General features: G+C 37.2%; 3 protein-coding genes across 7 annotated transcripts; 1 reads left to right on the plus strand and 2 right to left on the minus strand.

Moving 5' to 3' along the window:
• Window positions 1-833: 833 nt before the first annotated feature.
• DET1 (light-mediated development protein 1 / deetiolated1 (DET1)) lies at window positions 834-14,873 on the plus strand. 5 transcript variants are annotated; one of them, XR_013512629.1, is made up of 13 exons: window positions 839-1,237; window positions 1,481-1,920; window positions 2,012-2,240; window positions 2,658-2,753; window positions 3,414-3,482; window positions 3,844-3,900; window positions 4,311-4,391; window positions 4,608-4,772; window positions 5,458-5,553; window positions 6,147-6,246; window positions 6,348-6,489; window positions 6,716-6,831; window positions 14,862-14,873. XR_013512629.1 is itself a non-coding variant. In XM_078305923.1 (12 exons), the coding sequence occupies exons 1-11, from the start codon at window positions 1,166-1,168 to the stop codon at window positions 6,485-6,487; spliced, it is 1,545 nt and encodes a 514-aa protein (XP_078162049.1). In that variant the 5' UTR covers window positions 839-1,165; the 3' UTR covers window positions 6,488-6,489; window positions 6,716-6,993. The 5 variants fall into 5 exon arrangements, 4 of the variants coding, with proteins under 4 accessions (XP_078162065.1, XP_078162049.1, XP_078162054.1 ...); XM_078305923.1 differs by lacking the exon at window positions 14,862-14,873 and having other exon boundaries at window positions 6,716-6,993; XM_078305928.1 differs by lacking the exon at window positions 14,862-14,873 and having other exon boundaries at window positions 6,817-6,993.
• Window positions 7,968-9,389, minus strand: LOC144565944 (NAD(P)-binding Rossmann-fold superfamily protein). The gene has a single exon (XM_078315795.1). The coding sequence runs from the start codon at window positions 9,333-9,335 to the stop codon at window positions 8,034-8,036; it is 1,302 nt and encodes a 433-aa protein (XP_078171921.1). The 5' UTR covers window positions 9,336-9,389; the 3' UTR covers window positions 7,968-8,033.
• A 394-nt stretch (window positions 14,874-15,267) lies between the features above and the next one.
• Window positions 15,268-17,731, minus strand: LOC144557382 (S-adenosyl-L-methionine-dependent methyltransferases superfamily protein). Its single transcript, XM_078305948.1, has 7 exons — window positions 17,601-17,731; window positions 17,422-17,510; window positions 17,168-17,301; window positions 16,932-17,074; window positions 16,726-16,797; window positions 16,302-16,409; window positions 15,268-15,773 (listed from the first exon to the last, which is right to left on the minus strand). Exons 1-7 carry the CDS (start codon window positions 17,689-17,691, stop codon window positions 15,580-15,582), a joined length of 831 nt encoding a protein of 276 aa, XP_078162074.1. The 5' UTR covers window positions 17,692-17,731; the 3' UTR covers window positions 15,268-15,579.
• Between the last annotated feature and the right edge of the window lie 1,127 nt (window positions 17,732-18,858).

The following is an 18,858-nucleotide window of genomic DNA, read 5'->3' on the forward strand; positions in this document are numbered from 1 at the left end:
TTCGCCATTAGTTGAGACGATACGGACAATTTTTTTTTTTTTTTTCATATTTTCTTCATTTAACTCATCATTTTTTTTAGTGCAATTTCGAAACACAAAGAACTGAAAAATATAATATCAATCTAGCGCCCAATTCATGGACCAGCTATTTGCATCTTAATTATGAATGTTGAAATGATACCTATAATATTAATCATAGGGTTGTAGAATACTTGTTAATTTAGCAATTTTGGTATTACAATAGTTATTTCTACAAAAGCGCCACAAAATATTTTGTAATTTTTTTACAAGTGGCACGAACATTTTCATCTTTGAAATTGCTAAATTTAAAAAATAATATTTTTGTCATATATGTGAAACTGAAATTGCAGATATAAAAACATTCTAAAATTAACTTGAAGAGAATTATAATTATAGCAGACACTTTTTCAATTGTACATTAGTAATATGTAGGGGTTTGAGATGGCTTATGATCAAATAAAAAGTTACATCGGAAGGTTATTGAAAATGAAAGGAGGTAAAAAATTATATTTTACCTTTTTACTTTTATTTCGTTTATTTTTAATGCCTGAACAAGGGAGGGAAAGTTAAGGGGCAGCGAGGGAGGGGTAGGTAGGTAAAAATGAAAAAAAGGAAGGACTAAAGAGTAAGTTCAGATGAACTAAGGAGGAAAGGAAGGGCGTGTGCGTGCAGCATCCGCACAAAAAACTTGTGGCCTCTGCCTTTCTGGGTCTCCGTTGCTTAGACTGACCTACGGACCATCCATCCATCCTTTATTTATTTTTATTTTTTTAGTTCAGTTTAAAATAGTTCAAATTTATTATTATTGATGGATAGATGGATAGATGATCTGATTTGTTATTTAGCCTGTCTGCCTCCGCAGTTGGCAACTGGCATCGCAGTCGCAGCCCCCGGATTCATTTCCCTCCCCCCACGCCTCACGAACTCACGAACTCCACTGCACGAATCAGAATCAGAATCAGACTCAAAATCAAACACAGACCAGTACACTAAGAGTAGCAGGCTACTACTAAGACTAGCGACCGGAGCGGAGCGGAGCAGAGTGGAGGTGGCTCCTCTTTCTCCTCCTCCTCCTCAGTAATTGATTAATTCCTTGATCCATCCATTCGTCCGTCCGTCGACTGATCAATCGATCGCTCGATTGATGTTGAGGAGCAATAATGTTGCAGCCAGGGTCTTCGAGCGCCAGATTCTAACCCCCCGCCCTGGCACTTCCGTACGCACTCTCTTCTCATTCTCTCTTTCTCTCATAATACTACTTAATATCATTATCATTATCATTACCATTACCATTAGCAATGCATGCATGCTTCTTATTTCTCAACCAAAATTAGCATCACCATCATAACTTCACTGCCACTGACACATGGAATGGATACTGAACACTGAATATTGAATATTGAATATTCGTTGGGTGGGTGGGTTTTTGTGTCTAATGCATGGGCATGCGTGTGGCCAGATCAACATCTTCCGGCATTTCTACGAGAACCTGTGCCCCAGCCATACGATCTACGACATCAACTGCCCTGATTACAGCTTCCGCAAGTTCACCGACGATGGCCACTTCCTCATCGCTTTCAGCCGCACTCACCAGGACCTCATCGTTTACCGCCCATCATGGCTCTCCTACTCCTGCAAGGGCGACTGTCCCTTCTCCCTCGACACCCACCTACCCCCCAAGGCCCGCTGCTTCGACAGCTTCTTCCATCACCTTTACACCGTCTCCCTCGCCTCTGCCAACGAGTTCATCTGCAAGGACTTCTTCCTCTACGTCCACACCCTCCGCTTCGGCCTCTTCGCCACTTCCACTGCTCAAGTCAACGACCCCACTGTCTCCTCCGCTGAAGGTGCCGTCCATGGTGTTCCTTCCGTTGAGAAGATCACCTTTTATCTTGTCAGGTGACTCAATTCCATTCAATTTATTTCTTCCTCATATGCTCTGCTCTGAATTTTTGCTCGTGCTTTATGGATCTGACATTTGTTTTACCAGACTGGACGATGGTGTCGTACTTGACGAGAAGGCCTTCTGCAATGATTTTGTAAATTTGGCACATTGCACTGGGGCTTTCCTCTATGATGATCTCCTATGTATTGTGTCTCTTCGCTACCAAACAATTCACATCTTGCAGATTCGGGAATCTGGAAACCTTGTCGAGGTACGCAAGATCGGTGCATATTGCCAAGAAGATGATGAGCTTTTCCTCCAGTCGCATGCCCAGGTAACATAACATATTCCTATAGTTTCTTTACAGATTTGACTACTTTCTCTTTACCATTCCCTGCTCCCTAGTCCGGATACTTAATTGATAATGACTTTGGCATGCTACCTCAATCGTGGATAGACTCAATAAAGAGCACTTTGCTTTGAAAATAAAGACTCTCATTCGAGAGCAAGTGGGTAAGTGTAGAAGGCATACCAGTGTACCTATTATACTTTAGAACAGGTTCTTCAGTTAATTGCTCATGTCATTTGTCACTACTTGAATGTACTATAATCCCTAGTTTTAGAGTTATAGCATACTGTGATTGTGATGTGTATACAAATTTGAATGTGCTCCACTGATGCTAGAAGTTGAGAATGTATGTATAATCAAAATGGAAATTTCTTGTGCTTGCATGACTATTCATTTTTTTAGGTTTCTCCAGGGAGTTCTTTTCTGCCTGGTATAAAGCAGAGACTGCTTTCATTCATCTTTCGCAAAACTTGGAATGAGGAAGCTGATCCACATATGGTAACAAAAACAATCACTCAGTACCTTAAATCCAGGTACCCTTTGTACCGGACGATTGCGTAGTGGTGTGGCACCTGCTTCTACTTGATTAACTTTTTAGATCTTTAATTGCTTTCTGTTGGCTCTTTCGGTTCAGTTACACAGTTTAGAGAAATTGAAGTATATTTGCATAATTGAGGATAACCAAGGAAATTTAGTTTGGATAGAAGCTTAACTACAGAGCCTGAGCATTAAGAACTGATTCCTTTTGTAGATATTTCATGGAGCATAACAAATTAAAGTCTTGGTCAATTTGACTTGCTAGTTTCATTGGTACTCTTACATGAACATTTTAAGAATTTAAGACGTCTTCAACCTCAATTTTGAAATGCGACACTTGGAATCCAAAAAACACTGCAATACTTGTGTAATGTGTATTAGCATGTCAAAACTTAAGCATTGATTAGGAGGTCAGTTGAAATTAGGTTTGATTATGTGTATTGATTTGTTAAATAATTAGCTGATTTAATTGTGCAAAAGCATGCTGGTCGTTATGTTATACCGTTAATTTGTTCAAATAAAGCTCAATTTTATTTTCTGCAGGGCTTGTCGATAGATTTTAAAAACTGTATTTGATTTTTTGTTTCTCTGCTTTATGTAATTTTTTTCCCTTATTTTCAGAGGGTTCAGCATCTAAAGAAAAAGTTCTATTTCCACTTTCAAGACTACGTAGACCTTATCATATGGAAAGTAAGCACTATATTGTTTTAAAGCTTTTCATTAAATTAAGATATTATATTGAGTGTTTGTGGGGAGTCTTGTTGATTATTTGAGCTCCCTGTCGCCAGGCTCATGGAAAAATCTTTACCTGTACTTGCATGTTGTAGCAACTTTTTTTAATCTTTCTTTACATTTGTCTTTTTAGAGTTATTTGGTAAAAATGAATGTTGCTAAGCTCTGGTGTTGCTTCATTTTGGATATACTTAGCAAGGAGCATAACCTAAACAAACAAATTGTGGAACTATCATTTGGGTTCTTTTTGTTCCAATTTTTTATATTATGGTTAAAATAAGCTGTTTCAAGTTGATCTTTTAACATGCTAGCTTGACAGGTCCAGTTCCTAGATCGGCATCACCTTTTAATCAAGCTTGGGAGTGTGGATGGAGGGGTTAGTATCTTGTTTTCTTTCCTTTTGTTTGTATAAAACTGTAATTCCTTGTAGTAAGGTTTTAGTCCTAGGTGGATTGTTATTTTTTTTCTCTATATTAAAGAGAATTGTAAAACATCCTTCCTTTGTTATGGATTGCAATGTGATCCAATTTTCATTAGAAAATCTAAACACCGGCTAATGGACATTGTGTAAATTAAAATCTAAAGATGGATTGTGTCCAGTACACAGCCTTCGTCTGCAATTAATAAAGGAAGGTCAGGTCTTATTGGTCTTGGATATTTGTCGAGGGGGTTGGCTTCGTGATAGATTTTGTTTTGTTTCAGCCATGCAGGGTTTGAAAGCAATTTATATTCTTTTTTTCTTTAAATTAAAGCCTTTTTTATGTTTCATCGTCTAATTATGACCAGGTTTCTCGAAGTACTGATCAGGGTTTGTCATTTTTTGCTGTATACAACATGGAAACAACAGAAATTGTTTCATTTTATCAGGTAATTTTTTTGCATATTAATTTGCCTAATACTTACAGTACAGATTTTATCTGAAAACGATGACAATAACAGCTCAGATATAAATAATAAAGCATTTACAAGCACCATCTTGTTGGGTAACTGGTACATATTGTGCCGGATAATTGTACCAGTTAGGCAGAGGAATTGAATTGGAACAAATAGCTGATCAAGTTTTTTTTTTTTTATTGTTTGCAGAATTCTTCGGAGGAAATGTACTCCTTTTTTGAACAGTTTTATGATTTTTTTAATTCTGTTTCAAGAAGTACTTTGCATGAGCAATTCATATCCTCCCACACTAATAACATGCATGCTCTTGATCAGCTCCTTAACATTAAAAATAAGTCAGGCAGCTTCTCACAGGTAAATGTGTCTTAGTTGCTACACTTTCTTAATTTTTTTAGAATGTTTGCAAACAGCAGCTTGTATCTTCTTACTTTGAACTAGCACCAAAAATTTTTTGGGATATAAAATTTTGTAATTGTTGAAATGATAGTTAAGTGAAAAGAACCAATCGGGTTTGGCATTTTAATTAACTACTGATTAATTGAAAGGACCAATCAGCCAAGACCTGTTTATGAATTATGTATTTAACCCACCAAACAAATAATGATCCTGAGCAATGAATGATTTTATCCTTTTGATTTTAGTTTGGTACAAAAGTAGGCATCAACTGAGAATTAGGCAATTTTTTCCCTTGCAAGTATATGCTTTGAAAGGAAGCCATTTTTAATGAGTGCTGCTTTTGATGGCTTATTCCACAAAAGTATCTGGAATATTAAGAGGTTTTGCATTGCCCCAGAAATCTTTCTAGAAAAGCTACAAATAGCATTACTGAGACGCCCGGTTATCGTCTCAAGTAAAACTTGTCAGTATAATTTCCAATGTGTTGTGCCGGAAGTTTGGCCTCAATTTTTCATGTACCACCTCAGGATAAGTTGATAATTGTTCAAGCTGAATTGGATTGTAGTTTTAATAGAAACTTATATTTTGATGCCAACATGTACTTCTATGTTAAAGTTTCTTTTTTCGTGTCTGGCATCGGCAGTTTGTGAAGAAGATGATGCTGACATTACCATATACTTGTCAGTCGCACAGTCCTTCCCCTTACTTTGATTTGTCACTCTTTCGGTATGATGATAAGGTGAGGTCTACTCAATATTAGAGATAATTTGGTTTTTCCGCATCTTTGAGTCTATCGTATGTTTTTGATCGCCTTGAACTGTTATTTTTCATTTATTAAGCAAACATGTACATATAATATTTTTGGTCACATGAACTCTTTTGGTGTGATGCTCTTGTTAGTGTTGGCCCCAGGTCAGTTATAAGTTTTTGCATTCTTTGGGGTTGGTTGTTGGAATTGGGGCATTGTTTTATTTGGGTTAACTATTGAGAGAATTGGTTGGAGTAAAAAAAGTTATATTTTGGAGCTGATTGTGATATGCTTGGATCACATTCCAGCAATTTGAGTGTTAGTGGGTTTTCCTATTCCTTTGTATTGTTTGGATCAGATTGATTTGATGGTCAGCTGGGATTACTTACTTGACAATCATTTAAGAAGGAGGCCCTTTGGCGTGATGCTTTGATGAACCTCATTCAACGAATTATCTGACTTGACCTTTTACTTATAACAATAAGCATGCTAAATAGGAAATTAATTTATTCAGATAAGACTGTTTTGGACCTGATCTCTTTTTTGTAATTGCTTCTAACTAAATCTCCTTTCTGGTATGCTAGTTGATCTCGGCAATTGACCGGCACAGACACTCCACAGAGCACCCAATTAAGTTTATCTCGCTGAGGCAACCAAATGTGGTGAAGTTTAAGATAAAACCAGGTAAACTAAATAATTTTTCAGAGAGGTTGTGGATGGCTTCAAGCAAAATAACATAATTAAAGATAAAGCATGTGGTGTATTGAATGATTGTGAATTGGCAGGAGCGGAGGGGGGAGGGCCGGACGGAGGGAGGCCAAAGAAGGTGAGCTCGTTCCTCTTCCACCCGTATCTACCGCTCATCCTCTCTGTCCAGCAGACGTACATGCAACCCACAGTTGTGAACTTGCATTTCAGGGGATAGAGGTAGACGCCATCACATGATTTCTTCTTATTATTATATTTAATTGTTATTGTTTTGTCCATGTAATATTGGGGTTTGTCAACAGTAGTTTTTTTTTTTATTATTTATTTATTGAGAATGTCTCACAAAGAGACATGTTTTACCTAATGTACTGTGTTTTAGTGGTTTCTTTTCCTTGCCTCTTGAGAAATTCACACCTTACCAGTTGCTTTGTTTTCTGCAACGTAGCTCTCTGGGATTTTGCTTAATATGGTGCTGGCTAAATAGTTGATACCGATGACATGGATCAATGGATGAGAAGCCAATTTTTACCAGTGTTGTTTCTTCAGTCTCATTTCATGATTTAAGAGGCAAGCATCAAATGACGGCAACCGTTGCCTTTTTTAGTAGACTTTGTCATTCATTCTCTTGAGTAACTTTAACTGTTACGTAAAATTGTCAAATTTCCACAGTTGATCTTTGTTAGATTTAGACCAAGCCAATCTTTTCATAAATTAAAAAACAAACAGACCCAAGTTGGGATAAACAAAAAATAAATGGCAACCAAAAGAGGCTGTCGTTGAGGTTGAACCACTTGCTAGAGTTTTTAACTGGGGATTTCTGCCAAGGACATTTGGAATTTTGAAATTAAAGCTATTGTTAATATGATATAATAATATAATAAAATATAATAATGAGGGCTCTCGTTATAGTTGACCCGACTTTGCAACTTGCTCTTTGTTGACCAATTATGGGGTCTGGCCTTGTATTTATTTTGCAATTAAATAATTATAGCAAGGGCAAGGAGGCAAAAATGCACGTCGCATCGCAAGAGTAAGATCAACTGAGTACCACCTCAAAAAGTCAAAATTATGTTTTAATTTTTTAACAGTAAAACCAACCGAAAGGAAATGAAATGAAATGGTTGGGTGGAATTGAGACCACAAGACATACCCTACCTCCCAATCCCTAGATTGAGATTGATACAAACAAAGAGAAATATATAACTCTTTTGTTTGCATAATTGGGTCAGATGTCATATCATAGACCTAATTAAATTAACCATACCTTCCATTTTGCTTCCAAATTATTATTCCAAGTGATGTACATGATAATTGATGTAACTAATGCATCCAAATTAAGTCAACAATTGTTTTATATGAACTGAAATAAACTTGCCTGAGCCATACAAATATCCCTTCACTAAAACAAGCTAGAAAATCAAATAAATACAAGAAGAAACTTAAATCAGTGTCGTTATTCTTAAATCAGTGTTGTAAATAACGGTATGCGGTTATCGGACGGACAGAGTATCGCCAAATGATTAATCAGTTGATTAATCAGAAAAATCCGTAACGGTTTGATTACCATCAACAACTAATCGGCCTAAACAGATGTTTTTTACAACACTGACTTAAATAACAACAGTGTTTGATCACACTTAGTTTGAACAAATTTGTTTAAAATGTTGTGTCGTTAGCTAACACCCCGAACTGATCAATTAATCATCGATAATTGATTAAAACCTCATGGATATACAAAAGTACAACAATGAATTAAGATATAGTCAAGGGATGAAACGCATTTCCCGGTAGCGGTCAACCCAGTAGAGAACAGACTCTGTATTGGTGTCGGTGTACGTACACGGCGGCATGAAGCCGAGCCTCTCAGCTTTGCCCGGAGCAGCCAGAAGCTTTCCTGAGAACCGAAACAAAGAGTCGAGAAAACCCCAGTTTGCGAGGTCTTCGATCTTCGTCTTTCTGAGCCCATTGGCTGATACAATCTCGTCCCATGCTTGCTGTTTGCCGTGCATTATCTCAGCGTAACACGTTTCCTCGGACATCCAATTATTCGTCTCCTTTGATTTGCATTCTATGCCAAACTTGGAAGCCAGTGCTGGCCAGACTTGCTTCCAGATGAAAGGGGCTGCATCCACCGCATTAAAGGCTTCACCTTTGCTATGAGGCTCGTGAGACGATGAGGCCCACCAGATTTGCTGGCCGGCAACCATTCTCGCGTCGGACATGTTGATGTAATGTTCTTCCCAGCAGAACTTGGTTCCATAGAAATGGAAGGGCATGCCCAGGTGCTGACACAGGCTGGCATACACGCACAGTGAGCCCATTACGTTGAAATAGGATCGACTGGATGCTCCAAACAGAAGGCCCGGGCGGTGCACCGACCAGCTATTGACAAAACCCTGGCTGGCACGCTCCATGACCAATCTCTCAATGTCATAGTAGAAGTTGTACATGTGGGGTGCATCCATCTCATGATCATGATCGTGGCCCTCTTTTGTCGGCAATACAATCGGCTCAAATTTGCTCATATCGTCCGACTCGAGAATCTCTTCCTCGATGTAAGGGCCGGCTAGACCGGGTGCCTTGAGGGAGACATAGTGCTTGGTGCCAGTCTGGATGCAAATGTGCGGTAGTGCCGGGGAGCCGGGGATGCGGAGGGCATTGAGCGTGTTGGTGAGCATGGCGCGGTTCTGGGAGCAGCAATCAGGCGTGTCCAGCGGAAACTCGCTGGCCCATGTCACCCAGAATAGGTGGGTCACCCGCCTCGCTAGGTCACCCAACTTCTTCGCGGTCGACTCCTTGTCCAGCAGATCACACTGCAGGAACCTGTACCTGCAGGTGGACCCCACCTGGTTGGCATTGTCGACATAGTCGTCATATGGTGGCTGCTGGCGTGCAATGCCGTATACAAGGGTCCAGTTGTCTGAGCCGGAGTGAAGGAGGGATTTGACGAGCTCTTTGCCGACAAGGCCGGTGGCACCTGCTACTAAGGCCACCTTCTCTCTTCCTTGTTTGGCAATCGAATCAACAGGTCCACCCATCAATCTACAATTAATGTATCGTATCATATAATAATTAATAAGTAGCAATTAATTAGCAAGTCAGGATGTACGTAGCTGCTAATTAATTTCCTGCCCTGCTTAATTATTGTATGTATTCCTCGATCGATCAGGCTATAATGCTATATATATATATCAGAGGCCGGCATATAAGCAAGCGCGCAGACATACACACACATACATATAGGTGGGCTATATATATATATATATATATATAGTTACAATACAGTACAATTAATACCATATAATTAACTGTGAGGAGAGGAGCGAGAGAGGAGAAATGCGCAAGTCGAGTTTCTTTCTTTTGTTTTTACTGATGATTTCATGAGAAGAAAAGGGTGAGAGAATGAAGGATTATTTCGGTTTCACCCAAGCCGAAACCGAAATAAGTGTGCCGGTCCTGCCGGAATGAATGAATGAATGAATGGAGACCGGAGAAGTGGAATAAAATATTTCAGACGACAATAAAACGGCGATCGTTCTTGTTCATATTGTTGACTTAGAATAATTCGAATAAATTAAAATTAAAACAGTTTTAATATAACAGAATAGAATAATGGAGGGCACCTATATATCTCCAAATTAAATTACAAAATTAATTTTGTAGCAATACGAACGGTAGCAGTTGTATATATGCGTGACGAGACAGAGACAAGGTTTAATTGGTACTTTTATCAACATAATAATTTATTTAATCTGCACTCTTCATGCTCTTTTATCTTTTTGTCTTTTTTGGATTCAATTCTATCTTCTAATTGATTAGCCCTCGTTAGGGAACTGTTAATTAATTTATTTATATCTTATCTTATCCTATCCTTCTACAGCTCAAAATCAGATCAAATATATATATAATTTAAGTTTATCAGACATGTAAGTCTTTGATACGGATTAAGTTCCGGAGGACGAGACCGTAAAGTCTGATGGTTTCGGGAGCTCGACTCGTCCCGGCTTAGAAAACCCGGTTCGAGTCTCGCTGAAGTGACTTAGGGTAATTTGAACAAATCCTATCATATCCTATCCTATCCTTCCCAAGAACACTCATATTTGTCCAAAAGAACCCAGTCAAAAATTTGTCCAACAGAACCCAGTCAAAAAAGATTTGTCCAATTTATCCAAAAAGATTTGTATTTCCAGTCAAAAGTATATATTGTATTGTAGTCTTGTCTGTTTTTATTTCTTCTCCAATTAAAGATCTGTTGTTTTATTTCTTATCCAGCCATATCATGAAAGTGTTTAATCTCACAAGTGCACATTTCTCTTCTCTTGTTGGTGAGCACAACTTCAAAAATATATCTAATCAAATTCAAATGTCGAATTCAAACTACTTAAATTCATGTAATTCATGAGTGATTTCCATGCAAAAATTTGAAAGTTCAAAAAAATATATAGTAAAAATTAAATATATAAAACAACTTATTTGCTACATGGTGCCGTTAAATTAAGACTCACAGTCTCACATGTCTCACATGTCTGATAGACCTAAATTATATACATATTCGATCTGATTTTTATCACGAAATATTGTTGAATCAATTAGGTTATTTATAGAATCTTCACAGCTCAAAAGGCTTCATGAATTACAATATCTCTCCTCTAGTCCTCTTATATTAAGCACGTAGATGTTCTGATTCACCAACAACTGTGATTTAATTCGCTAGATTTTACACAGTTAAGATAAAAAAAGATCATCTTGCCATTGTGATTATATGTGGTAATACATTGATAATTATTGTGTTGAAGTTTGTATTTAGTTATTTGAACACTCGCTACACTAATTTTCTCCTTACAATTTCTTTATATGAATGTTGTCAATTAATTAATAACATTTCTTTCCTTTTATGTTATTGATTAAAGTAATTAATATATTTGTTCATTAAATATTGATTATTTTCCTATTTAACGGAGAGATAAAGACACAATAGTTAATTTCATTTTTAATAAAAAGAAATTATAAAAGACTCATACATACTGTCAAAAATGAAAAATATTTAGTCTGATTTACTTCAATTTGTTGTATTTCTGTTTGAATTTTAAACCCATAGTAAAGTACAGACAAAAGAGGAGGGTTCAAATGCCTCCATTTTTTGTGCCTCCATCATACCTCCATTTTTTAAAACTTTAATAACTCAAAATTTAAAACTTAAAAGTCAAAATAAAACCGTTAGATGTGATATATATTATTTTTTCTATGTGCTCATAAAAAATTATTACATTTCAATTTTGATTTTATGTGAATCAATAAGTTCAAAAATCAACGTCTAGAAATCACCCTCATTAGTGGGTTTTTAACAAGCTTTTGATGACAATCAAAATAAAATTGAAATGTAATAATTTTTTGCATGTGCATCAATAAAATGATGTAGATCATATCCAACGGTTTTATTTTGACTTTTAAGTTTTAAATTTTGAATTATTAAAGTTTTTAAAAATAGAGGCACGGTGGAGGCACAAAAAATGGAGGCATTTGAACCCTCCTCCAGACAAAATACTAGTATATAATTATTTATGAATGTGTGTAAAAATATGGGCAATGTACATCGGATACACATGATGCATATGCACACCCGTGAATACTCACTCAATGATCCACACCCGTGACTGGTGTCAATTAGATATAATTTTATAATTAATCATTTTCCTAAAAAAAATATAATTAATCATTGGCTGCCCTAAACCCTGATATTACAATTGTCATCTTAATTGCAAATTGATATCACCATATTTGATCTATTGTTCTGACCAATTCCCGTACCAAAATATGTATTTTAAACAATTAAATAGCGTCTATTACATTGAATATCTATAGAATGTGGTACTGCTGCGCTTTCATTCTTATTTTGCAGAAAACTGGCGAAATCAGGAAAGTTACTGACATTCTGAGACTCTGCACGCGACCCTCATCACATCTGACGCGAGTTGCATCACACCCTGACGCTACCACAGCGCGAGGCGCATCAGACAAACCTGATGCGGGTCGCATCATTGCCAACGCGAGTCGCATCACACCCTGACGCTACCATAGACGCGAGACGCATCAGACAAACCCTGATGCGGGTCACATCACTATTGACGTAGCTCGCATCGGAGTTTTCTAGAGCAGAAGGCGGAGGCCCAATTAAGGCCCAAAGTAGGAAGGGTCGTTTGGGAAGGCTATAAAAGGACATTCTCTGCCACTAACTAAGGGCGGGGGGGGGGGGGGGGGGGGGGGGGGGGGGAGAAGCAGATTCCAACTACCTTGTTTCTAAAGTGTGGATCAAGAAAGAGAGTTGAGAAGGGAAGATTGGAAGTTCTTCACAGATCTACTTTCTTCTTCGGGTTTTGTCATGATTTGTTATTTCTTTACTTGTTTTACTTCTTTCTTGATCATGATTGAGTAGATCTCTTAGTTTCTAGGGTTAAGATGTAGTCTAAAACTCTGTTTTGTAATGCATGATGTTTGGATCTGAGCTTAAATTTGTGTTTATTTGTCTGAGTATTATTTTCATTGCTTTATTGAAATTGTTTGAATGATTATTGTTGTCTACTATTGAATGTCTATAGCATCTCTTCTAGTACTTTGGCATTGATGTTTCTTACAATAAGATTAAGTATTTGAGGTAGATCTTTGATCCGAGAGGTGAGATCAATAGTAACTGAGAGGTGAAATTTTCATTTATTGAGAGATAGTTGATATATTTAGTAAACCAGACAAATAACTTAGGTTGGAGATCTAAGAAGGTGGACTTGCATTTCCTTACTAAGTTCATTAAGCCAATAAACGAGAGTTGAGGTTTAGGAACATTAGGTACGGTCAATAGATTTTTACACAAATAACAACTCAAAAACAGACACATGCTGCATCCACTCGAAGGCCACGCGGGTCGCGTGTGAGAGCACGGGGGTCGCGTCACACGGGTCACGTATGAAAGTACGCGAGTCACGTGAAGGTCCAGAGAGGCAGAGTTGAAGATGAAATCTGAAACCCTGAAAATTTCTTTTTATAATCAAGTAAAACCAAACTTTTAATTGTTGTCATTTACTGTTATCGAATTTATGAAACATAAACAAACCAAATCAACCTTTTATCACTTCTAGTACCTAACTAAGCTAAGTAAGAGTCCAGAATTGAACCGTCCCTGTGGATCGATACCTGATTATACTATTCGATAAAAATTGTGCACTTGCAATCTAATTCGAAAGCTAAATCAAAATTTAAAAAGTACAGCTCGCTGTACTGAAACTGTGTATACACTTTGCGTTGAACACAAATTCATTTCAATAAGTTTCACGGACTCTTCATAATAATATTTTGCTATTACCATTTTGTAATAAACCCGTGACCGGTTTAGGGCTTCTATACCCCCACTTGGCCACTTCGTGTACGGAACTACGGACTGTGATTTATTTTTTCTACCTTATGGATTCCACTTGGCCACTACCCATGATTATTGATGCATGCTACATTCTTTTGGTGCCAGTAACATAACATGATAGGTTCATTTTTTTTTTTTTATATCGAATTTAATATATTGAGAAAAATGGAATTGGGTGGCCTCGACGACTCGTCCAATTGCCTCACAGCCAAGTTATAACAGCTAAGATTTTGCAATTAGTTATTGCAATCTGGCCCCCTTGCACCCATATATTTTACTCCACATATATTTTGCAATTATTATTTGTATTGTCATCGTTTTTCCATATATTTAACAACCAATCTATATATGCCTCCAGTTGTTCATGTAATTAAAGAGCAGCCAAACATGTCATCCGCAGTTTCTGTATTCAATAACATTACTTGTGCATTCTATCTACGTTACGTGATGTAATGTGACGTGACATATATCTATACAGTTTTTTTGCGAAATAACACTTCAAATTAATAATTAGTATGAAAATCAGTGTTTTTGACGGCCCTCGTTCAAATAACTCACTTAAAAAAATATTTGCTTGCCGCAATGTTTAAGAATAAATTAACAATTTGTTCATCGAATAACTAAATGAGACTGGTTTAGGCTAATGGATAATGATTTTGAGTAGTTTTAATTCCAAAACGTTGAATCGTTTGATTTTTCTCTTTGAAAGGAAAATAATCGGTCAAATCATTTGGGCGCGCCCTTGACAACCGGATTCAATAAATAAAATTGAGAAAGAGAACAAAAGAAAACAATGTCGTGTTCTAACCATCCTTTCCTTACCATTACTCGGGCACACGCACATCTCATAAACCATAATACAGAGTCCGACTAAATTGCTGCCGGCAGCATTTCAACCAAGTGTTACTGGGCTATATTTTATTATGTGATATTTAAACAACAAATTCAAACCGTTAGATGTTCAATTTATATTAAAATCTGCTTGGAGACCAAATTTTACATTTTTTGAAATTTTTTTACTATTTATTAAGCTGGTTTGAAAACCGCTGTTTTCAATGCTGCAGAAATTTACTGAAAATAGCGGTTTTCAAACCAGCTTAATAAATAGTAAAAAAATTTCAAAAAATGTAAAATTTGGCCTCCAAGTAGATTTTAATATAGATTGAACATCTAACGGTTTGAATTTGTTGTTTGAATATCACATAATAAAATATAGCTCCAGCAGCACTTAGCTGAAATGCTGCCGGCAGCAATTTAGCCGGACTCCCATAATATATATAGTTTGCATAGATTTTTCAATTTTATGGGTACAACATTTGATATGTAAATAGTAGCTGCATTATCCGCTCGGATTTCACACACAAACATTTCAAATCATCTATGATTTGAGCGAATACGCAAGCTGTCCGATTTGAATGATAGGAGGCCAGATTAGATCGAATCTGCAAAGAACAACTCAAATCAACCACAGAACACCTTTTTAAGTTTTCTTGATAAACTAGAACAAATGTTTTTGCATACCAAGTTTATGTTGCAACTCTATTACCAGCAACCAAAATTCTAATTCTCATTTCCACATGTGATATTGAAAGGGAAAAAAATTAAGGAAACAATAGCTTGTTCATCATTTGCAATAGTCACTTAAACATTCTCAAAGAAAAATAAATAAATAAATAAATAAATCATTCACGGTCTGAGACAAATTCAGACCTCCCACATCATTTTATATCCAAAGATCGATCATTAGTTCTTATTTGCAAGTCAGTCAGACCAAAGTTTTGCTTCAGTTGACATGTTGTGATGTTGTTTGTTTTCCAGTGATTGGATTCATATCAAGTCAATCATAGCATGACCGACTATCAACACCGTCATCATCAATGTGATAAGGAGGCAGGGAATGACTACTGCCTACAACTAATCATCCCTTGTCGCTGGACTGATGCCCCCACAGTGATGCAGTACACACGTGATCCAACATGGCGAACCGTTAGACCTTCCTTCTCGCATCCCCTGAAGAAGAGCTGTTCATCCTCTTTGCCTATCCTACGCCGCCAGCTCATTACAAAAACAGGTGCCTCCAGCTCTATCTCTTCTCCTGCAAATTACACTGAGTGTTACCACCAACTGCTAGTGCTACTACCATTGCCATATCAGCAACTCAAAATAATTAGATTCTTGTGAGTGGAATGCTGGTAAGCCAGCACCGGTACAGTACCTGCACGTAAAATTATTAGGTGGTAAACAGTACCAATGGCAATTAATGTCCTACCCAGCACTCTTGAGCATTACAGAATGTACTTGAAATGCCCTCTCGTATTGGGCTGTACGCATTTGGTTGGGTGAGGAACAAGCTATTGGGCTAAACCCTGGAAATGAGAATTAAGAAAACAATAGCTTGTTCATCATTTGTACCATAAACCCTAATGCTGTCCTCCTATTGGGCTAACCCAGGAATAGCGCTAACCCGGAACTCTATTCCGTGTTCGGACACAACTCCCTATGCTCTCCTCTATCTCTTGGGTTAGCGGCTATTCCGCTATTCCAAGGGAATGTTTGGTTAGAGGCTAAACTCGCTAACCCCACAATCGTGGGGTTATCGAGTTCAATCATGCCAGTAATTTACCTGAAACTGTTATGGATGTCTTTGGTGTGCCAACTTTCTGATCCTGTGGCTGGTAGGCCTTGAGTAGAAAGCAAAGTGTTTTTATCAGGTTGGGGTATTGTTTCACATCTGTACATATAAGGAGTTGTTAAAAGAAGATGCCATGAAATATGGACAGCTCATGATCAACAGTATATGTACCATATCGGCTGATTGTTAGGGAGTAGGTACTAACACCATGACAAGGCCAGCTCAATTAGTTATGCCCAAAAATTTCCAACTCAATTGCCTTCTGTTCAAAAGCTGAATAAAGTAAAGTAAAGAGGGTGCAAATCTATCCTCCTGGAATATTTATTGTTTGGTCTTACAATCATGTCGATGAATTTTCATGGATTACCTTTCTGCCTAAAGCTGAGGAAAAAAAAACAAGAAAAATATTACTCACATAATAAAATGTCGCTGGCAATAATCAATTCCCAATCAGGTTTGGAACTTGGAAACTGTTCTCCCCATGTATCTGAAGATTTTTAAGAGAAAGAAAAGGTATTAATAAGCAGAGGAAGCATTGCGATCTAATTGTTGTTGACTCAACAACTCAATCCGCAGAAGGAATGGGAGAATGAAGAATTGGTCAGTAGAAAAGGAACTTACGCCTTATATGAGGTAAAGGAGGAAGGCCATTGGATGCACAGTTGTGTGCTATATTTTGTTCGATTTGTAGATCATCATAATCAGACGTCGTGATATCAAGTTGAAGAGATTTTGTGAGAAAGATTGCCAAAGCTCCGGTTCCACTGCAGAGAAAATGGCAAACAAATGAATTATGAAGCAACCAGAAAAAAAAAAAAGAAAAAAAAAAAAAGGAGAGGAGGGGAGAGGAGACGGACCTTCCCAATTCAAGGATGCGTCGGAAATGGAGAAGAGATTGATGATCGAGGAGCCAATGGGAGAAAGCAAAAGTGCCCGGCCAGAGCAAATTGGCATTGAGGTGATGAAATGAGAACTCACGGATCTTCAATTGCTGCATGGACGGATACATGGATGAATGGATGCATGTATGCACGCAAATTGGAAGTGATATGATAATAATACAATACATAGTGCATAGTGACAGTGATAGAAAAAAGGAAGAATAGAGTACCAAATGGGGGAAGGAATGGGTGCGTTCCACAAAGGGCTCCTCCTCCTCCTGCTGCTGCTTCTGCTTCTGCTTCTGCTTCTGCTCCGATCCTACACAACAATATCAGCATCAATCAGCTCATGAATCAACTGATAGGCTGATCAATGGATGGAGAGATCGATCGATGGAAAAGGAAGGACCAGAAAGGGAGGGAGAAAGGTCTGTGTCGGTGTCTCCGTCGCTGTCGTCGCCGCGGAAGAGAGCCGCCGGAGAGAAGAGCGCCGTCTCCATCCAACGATTCTATTTTTTGAGCCCTTGATTTACGCTTGACTTGATTAATCCGATCCACGCAGCCTGCTTTTCTTTTTCCATTGTGGGCCTTCTGGGCCTTATGGGCCTTGAGTGACACTCGTGCTTTTCTGTTTGTTCTCTCTTTGGATCTCATTCTGCTGTATAGTGCTGTGCATTTATTAAATTGAGAAATTTAGATATATACCCATCACAACTTCGTAAATTACATATTTATCCATCCAAAATTCAAAATTAAATATTTCTCCATATAAACATAACCTATTTATTAATATACCAATTTTTTTTTTTCACCAAAAAACATAAATCAATATTCATTAAATTTTTAAATGACAATTTTACCCTTGGCAATTCTTCCCTAAAAACTTCCTTTTCTTTTTTATTTATTTATCGTGTGACCTTTTTCTCCCCAGCCCTCCCTCAACAGTCTTATAGTTGCACGCTTTGATACCAAATTGAAGCCATTAGATCAAAATACAATCAATTATTATAGCCAAGTGATAAACCTTGTATTTAGATAGAGAGAGAAATGATGAGAATTTGTATTTCACACATTACAACTGATCTGGTATTTAGAATAAAAGGAAAAGTATGATATTTGAGATCACATATTTTGTCCCTCAAAAGAAGACTTTAAAAAAAAATTGAAACTTGAGATTGATTATTTTCATTGCTTAATAATGTAAACTATAAAGTTGCATGTGTTGTTTTAAACGTATGCATTTTGTGAGATTATAAATTTTGAAACAAGATATGAATTATACTTGGATCTTATTAGGTTTTTTATATATGTAAAAGATTAGAAATTCCATTTTTTATATAACTCAATTAGAATTTGATAAGTGCATAGCTCTACTACCTAGCCTTGGAAGTAGAAGCTCAAATTAGGTTACCATATCACTAACTACTCTGCTACGGTTCTGGTTTTCCATTTTTTTTTTTTTTTTTTTTGGCTTGAACTTCACAATTTTCCTTCTGTTTTTTTGATGAAAAACCGTAGGCTTGATTGATAATATAATGTGCCTTACAAGAATCCTAAGAACTACAAGGCACAAATCAGAAAAGCAAAGAAAATTACCAGTACATTCTTAAAGAAAAACTATCCTACCAGTACCCCTGAAGGGCAAAGTCTATCTTACCATAACCTCT

Source organism: Carex rostrata, chromosome 1 (assembly GCF_964058835.1).
Source record: "Carex rostrata chromosome 1, lpCarRost1.2, whole genome shotgun sequence".
In the NCBI taxonomy this organism is placed as follows: domain Eukaryota; kingdom Viridiplantae; phylum Streptophyta; class Magnoliopsida; order Poales; family Cyperaceae; genus Carex; species Carex rostrata.

Coding starts and splice junctions, on each gene's coding strand:
- DET1 (XM_078305923.1), top strand. CDS start 1,166: ATGTTGAGGAGCAATAATGTTGCAGCCAGGGTCTTCGAGCGCCAGATT. Junction 2,241..2,657: donor TCCTCCAGTCGCATGCCCAG/GTAACATAACAT, acceptor TCATTTTTTTAG/GTTTCTCCAGGGAGTTCTTT. Junction 2,754..3,413: donor AGGAAGCTGATCCACATATG/GTAACAAAAACA, acceptor CCTTATTTTCAG/AGGGTTCAGCATCTAAAGAA.
- LOC144565944 (XM_078315795.1), bottom strand. CDS start 9,335: ATGATACGATACATTAATTGTAGATTGATGGGTGGACCTGTTGATTCG.
- LOC144557382 (XM_078305948.1), bottom strand. CDS start 17,691: ATGGAGACGGCGCTCTTCTCTCCGGCGGCTCTCTTCCGCGGCGACGAC. Junction 17,511..17,600: donor CCTTTCTCCCTCCCTTTCTG/GTCCTTCCTTTT, acceptor ATTGTTGTGTAG/GATCGGAGCAGAAGCAGAAG. Junction 16,410..16,725: donor TGCCAGCGACATTTTATTAT/GTGAGTAATATT, acceptor TTATATGTACAG/ATGTGAAACAATACCCCAAC.